Raw genomic sequence first — 6,242 nt, 5'->3', positions numbered from 1 at the left:
CAATATCCAGCGCAAAGCCTTACGTGGCGAAAATGGAGAAAACTTACTCCATTTTCACCTCGCCATAAAAAGCAGCCGTAGCAGGCCTTGCGCTCAGTATGGGAGCACCGTAACTCCCTAAAATGCCTACAAAAAAAAAAACCGAACACCTAACGCATGTGCAATGTCTATCTACCTGTCAACCGCAATCCCCCACCACAATACCTAATAAAGTGTTTAACCTCTAAACCGCCCCTCCCGGACCCCGCCGCCACTAAAGTGTTTAACCCCTAAACCGCTGCTCCCGGACCCCGCCACCACCTATATTAAATGTATTACCACCTAATCTGACCCCTCTACACCGCCGCCACCTACATTAAATATATTAACCTCTAATCTGACCCCCCTACACCGCCGCCACCTACATCAAATGTATTACCCCCTAAACCTAAGTCTAACCCTAACACCCCCCTAACTTAATTATTATTTAAATAAATATAAATAATATTAATATTATTAACTAAATTATTCCTATTTAAAACTAATTACTTACCTATAAAATAAACCCTAAGATAGCTACAATATAATTAATAATTATATTGTAGCTATTTTAGGATTTATATTTATTTTACAGGTAACTTTGTATTTATTTTAACTAGGTACAATAGCTATTAAATAGTTAATAACTATTTAATAACTACCTAGTTAAAATAATTACAAAATTACCTGTAAAATAAATCCTAACCTAAGTTACAAATAGACCTAACACTACACTATCAATAAATTAATTAAATAAAATTAACTACAATTATCTAAAATAAAATAATAATAATTAAATAAACTAAACTATATTACAAAAACAAACACTAAATTACAAAAAATAAAAAAATATTACAAGAAGTTTAATCTAATTACACCTAATCTAATAAAATTAAAAAGCCCCCCAAAATAATAAAATTCCCTATCCTAAACTAAATTACAAATAGCCCTTAAAAGGGCCTTTTGCGGGGCATTGCCCCAAAGTAATCAGCTCTTTTACCAGCCCTTAAAAGGGCCTTTTGCGGGGCATTGCCCCAAAGTAATCAGCTTTTACCTGTAAAAAAAAGAAATACAACACCCCCTCCAACATTACAACCCACCACCCACACATCCCTACTCTAAAACCCACCCGATCCCCCCTTAAAAAAACCTAACACTACCCCATTGAAGATCACCCTACCTTGAGCCGTCTTCACTCAGCCGGGCACCAGTGGTCATCCGATGGGGCAGAAGAGGACATCCGGACCGGCAGAAGTCTTCATCCTATCCGGGCAGAAGAGTACATCTGGACCAGCAGAAGTCTTCATCCTATCCGGGCAGAAGAGGACATCCGGACCCGCAGACATCTTCATCCAAGCGGCATCTTCTATCTTCATCCATCCGATGAGGAACGGCTCCATCTTGAAAACCTCCCGCGCGGAACATCCTTCTAGGCCGATGAATGGCTGGTCCTTTAAATGACGTCATCCAAGATGGCGTCCCTCGAATTCCGATTGGCTGATAGGATTCTATCAGCCAATCGGAATTAAGGTAGGAAAAATCCGATTGGTTGATTTAATCAGCCAATCGGATTGAAGTTCAATCCGATTGGCTGATTGGATCAGTCAATAGAATGCGAGGTCAATTCTATTTTATACTTCTTTTAAGGGCTGGTAAAAGAGCCGATTACTTTGGGGCAATGCCCCGCAAAAGGCCCTTTTAAGGGCTATTTGTAATTTAGTTTAGGATAGGGAATTTTATTATTTTGGGGGGCTTTTTTATTTTAGTAGGGGGCTTAGATTAGGTGTAATTAGATTAAACTTCTTGTAATATTGTGTTTGTTTTTGTAATATAGTTAATTTATTTAATTGTATTTTATTTTAGATAATTGTAGTTCATTTATTTAATTAATTTATTGATAGTGTAGTGTTAGGTGTATTTGTAACTTAGGTTAGGATTTATTTTACAGGTAATTTTGTAATTATTTTAACTAGGTAGCTATTAAATATTTATTAACTATTTAATAGCTATTGTACCTAGTTAAAATAAATACAAAGTTACCTGTAAAATAAATATAAATCCTAATATAGCTACAATGTAATTATTAATTATATTGTAGCTATCATAGGGTTTATTTTATAGGTAAGTATTTAGTTTTAAATAGGAATAATTTAGTTAATATTATTTATATAAATAATAATTAAGTTAGGGGGGTGTTAGGGTTAGACTTAGGTTTAGGGGGTAATACATTTAATGTAGGTGGCGGCGGTGTAGGGGGGTCAGATTAGAGGTTAATATATTTAATGTAGGTGGCGGCGGTGTAGGGGGGTCAGATTAGAGGTTAATATATTTAATGTAGGTGGCGGAGGTGTAGGGGGGTCAGATTAGGGGTTAATATATTTAATGTAGGTAGCGGCGGTGTAGGGGGGTCAGATTAGGGGGTAATACATTTAATGTAGGTGGCGGCGGGGTCCGGGAGAGGCGGTTTAGGGGTTAAACACTTTATTTAGGTGCGGCAGGGTCCGGGAGCGGCGGTTTAGGGGTTAATACATATAATGTAGGTGGCGGTGGGCTCCGGGAGCGGCGGTTTAGGGGTTAATACTAGGATAGGTTTATTGCGGTGTGGGCTATGGCGGTTTAGGGGTTAATAATTAGGCTTATTGCGTTGTGGGGGGTTGTCGGTCTAGGGGTTCATACATTTACTATTAGGAGTGATAGGGGGGATTGCGGATATTGGGTTATACGTGTCGGGCTGATTTTTGGGAGGCAGGTTAGACAGTTACGGGAGATTTCATATTTTAGTTACTTTTTTTAGGCGCAGGCAGTTTCTAAAGTGCCGTAAGTCACTGGCGACTCCAGAAATTTGTAGTTACGCTCATTTCTGGACATCGCTAGTTTGTCCGACTTACGGCACTTTAGCAACTGCCGGCGGGGTATATGCAATACCCCAATATGCGAGGTGAAACTACGGGCGGCGCGGGTTCCCTCGCTTGCGCCAAAAACAACGCAGAATATCGGATCGCGCCCCATGTATACAGTATTAATTTTGTGTGCAGTGCACAAATGGCTAAATCACCATTCACCAGAAATTACACAAATATTAGCCTCTTGCTCTGTATTGGTATAGGTAATATTTTACAAAGCTTAGCTAGTTGTTTATTAATTTCCGTTTTTCAACAACAATGGCATAATATAATATGAAGAAAAAAAAAGTAACATTACTCCCTAACCAAAAAATGATACGGCCAAAAAACGACCTAAATCCGGGGGGGGGGGGGGGGGGGGGGGGGTGCAGCACGATTCTGAGTACCTAGGGCAGCACAAAACCTAAATACGGCACTGCTATGTTTATAAAATATATTTAATGTTTAATGTACCTTTAAATAATCCTGTTTTTCAAATGTGACTACAATATATGGTTATAGACCGCAAGCACGGGAAATACATTTCAGTATTATATTAACATAAAATAAAAAAAAAATACAACAGTCACAAAGAAACCATAGATTACTTATATTTCAACATATAAATATAAACTATAATGTAATTTTGTTTATAATATTAAACTTGCCTTTCAAAATCCCTATAAGAGAGTGTGAAAAAAGACGAGTACATTTGACAGGTGTAAAAATGTCCCTCCTCCTTCTCTGTAGTTGTAACCCAGTACCCCGGAAGAAGTGTTAAAGCATCTTGTGATTTGTAGTTCTTCTCTCGATCTGCAGACTCTTAGCGATAGATGGAGAACCACAATTCCCATGAAGCTATGCTCCACCCAAGCCAAACTGCTCTGGAAAGATGGCTGCTCCTCTGGTGCTGGTTGTGTTGGTAGCAGTAACACTCAGGGCGATTTTATTCCGCTCAAGCATAGCTGAATTTATTTCGGAGCGGGTAGAAGTGGTGTCGCCTCTGAGCTCATGGAAAAGAGGTAAGAAGTAAAAAGACGTGTGTGTGGTGGCTCTTTATGGGGAATGATTGGCATTTCACCTAATTTGCAGCATTGGAATGGGGCAGTGCAGCTCTCTAGTGTTCGTTATTTAAGAGGTGTGGCTTTGCGAAATATAATTTGGGTTGATGGACCTTCTTATTTGATCATTATTGTTTGTTGCAGCTTGACCTCTGAGGCTTACGATAGGGCATTATTGTTAAGAGCAGGACCATAAGGATTGGGTGTGTTATTTTCCCCTGGAGTGGAGTGTTAGATGGCTATATTTTTATGTAATGGTAACATTTATGCACTAAAATAATACATTATCAGTTTAAATAGGTTTAGATAATTATTTTAAAGCCATTTTCATTTAAAGAAAAATTAAATTGCTTTAATATAAAGAGATAATGTAGCATTTTTTTGCACTTGTGCTTGTCTGTTCCTATGTGTTTAACAACCACAATGGTAGATGCATAGAGTCAGCTCTTTACCAACAATCGTCCAGAGCTGAAATGGCTACTCAGCCTATTAGGGGCAGCATATGTGTGTAGATGCATATAGGGCTAGATTTATTAAGCTGCATCCTCAGCTTTTTGGACTATGTGGAGCGTCACATATTTAATAAGCTGAAACTGCTTCCTTTTCCTCTTCCTGTAACACTGTTATATTAATATACGTTTTACCTCTGTGGTTACCTTGTATCTAAGCCTCTGCAGATATTTATAAACTTGTATTTTAGCCAATTAGTGCTGCTTCATAAATAGCACGCGATTGAGCACAGTTATCTATATGGCACACATGAACTAGCACTATCTGGTTGTGAAAGAAATAAAATGCACTGAGATAAGAGGCGGCCTGCAGAGGCTTAAAAACAGTCAGATATTTCAGAGATTTAAAGGTTATAAAGAACATTAATATAACAATGTTTAGGAATGGGTAGTAAAGGCATTACCTATCTTTTTAAATAATGGAAGTACCTTCTAAATTTAAAGATAAATCTATAGCAAGTTCATCTGTTAAAATGGATTTGTTGTGGAATAATATATAAAACCACTGATTCACAGGTTTTACCTTAATAAATTAACTTTGTTTTATTCAGAAACCTGTTAGTGCATAATTGTTGTTATGCCTATATGAATCTATGTTCTTGCACCAGGTAGCGGACTAATGGGTTAGATTACGAGTGGAGTGGTTGGGAGTTAAAATTTTTAGCACGCACTAACCTGCTGTTAAAACTTTGAATATCGCAAACGCATTAATGTATTCCCTAATAGACTTCAATGGAGTGCGAAAAGTGAAACAAAAAACGAATACCCAAAAAGTCGCACAAACTTGATCGCATTTTTTCAAGTGCACTAACCCGACATGAAAACCCAAATTTTTCTTTCATGATTTAGGTAGAACATACAATTTTATACAACGTTCCAGTTTACTTCTATTATCAAATTTGCTTAATTTATTGGTATCATTTGTTGAAGGAGCAGCAATGCTCTACTGGTTTCTAACTGAATACACGGGTGAGCCAATGACAATCAGTATATATACAGCCACCAATCAGCAGCTAGAACATATGTCCTTTTACTTCTGAGCTTACCTAGATAAATCTTTCAGCAAAGGGATAACAGAAGAAGAAAGCAAATTAAATAGTAGAAGTAAATAGAAAAGTTGTTTATAATTGTATGCTCTGTCTTAATGTCTAATTATGACTTTACTGTCCCTTTTAATATTTTACACTCCAATCTTCTTCACATAGCGGAACACTTAATTAAAAATAAATATTGCATAAATATGATTTTTCATAATTTCAGCTACTTGACTGCAAAATGCTTTAACGCACTTATATGTATGTCTATATGTATACATATGTATTTGTGCATATATGTCTGTAAATGCATCTGTAAACACATATGTATTTAGATATGTATGTATCTCTGTTAAAGCCCTTTTCATGCCTTTTTTTTTTCTAACACCTCAGACCTCATATCTTTGAGCCCTTAACTTTTTATTGCATTTAAAAAAAAATTATTATATAGTGTTATGACCTGTAACTGTACTTTTAAATGTAATTTTGATGTGTTTTGTGCAACTTTTTAGTCCCGCTATCCCAATGTTCGTTAAATTAAATTGTGGTTGAGCGACCGTGTTTACTTTCAACTTGTAATTAGCGCGTTACTTCCGATGTGCGCAAACAGCCGCAATAAACCCCTTATCGTTAGCATGCAATAGTTAAAGTGAATGTAAATTTTCATGAATGAAAGGCCTGTTTTTAAAAATACTATTAAAAACAGGGGCACTTTCATTCATGAAAGTTTACATAGCA

At 36.8% G+C, this 6,242-nt stretch overlaps 1 protein-coding gene across 1 annotated transcript in view; it reads left to right on the top strand.

The window, feature by feature from the left end:
• The first annotated feature begins 3,781 nt into the window (after nucleotides 1-3,781).
• Nucleotides 3,782-6,242, top strand: part of PIGU (phosphatidylinositol glycan anchor biosynthesis class U) — a 54,593-nt gene continuing 52,132 nt past the window's right edge. Inside the window, exon 1 of the mRNA XM_053713395.1 lies at nucleotides 3,782-3,922. Coding sequence (XP_053569370.1) covers nucleotides 3,793-3,922 — 130 coding nt within the window. The 5' untranslated portion in view covers nucleotides 3,782-3,792. The remainder of the gene's footprint in view (nucleotides 3,923-6,242) is intronic.

Source organism: Bombina bombina, chromosome 1 (genome assembly GCF_027579735.1).
Source record: "Bombina bombina isolate aBomBom1 chromosome 1, aBomBom1.pri, whole genome shotgun sequence".
NCBI lineage: Eukaryota > Metazoa > Chordata > Amphibia > Anura > Bombinatoridae > Bombina > Bombina bombina.
Note: the sequence above shows the minus strand (reverse complement) of the source record. Positions and strands in the feature narration are given on the sequence as shown.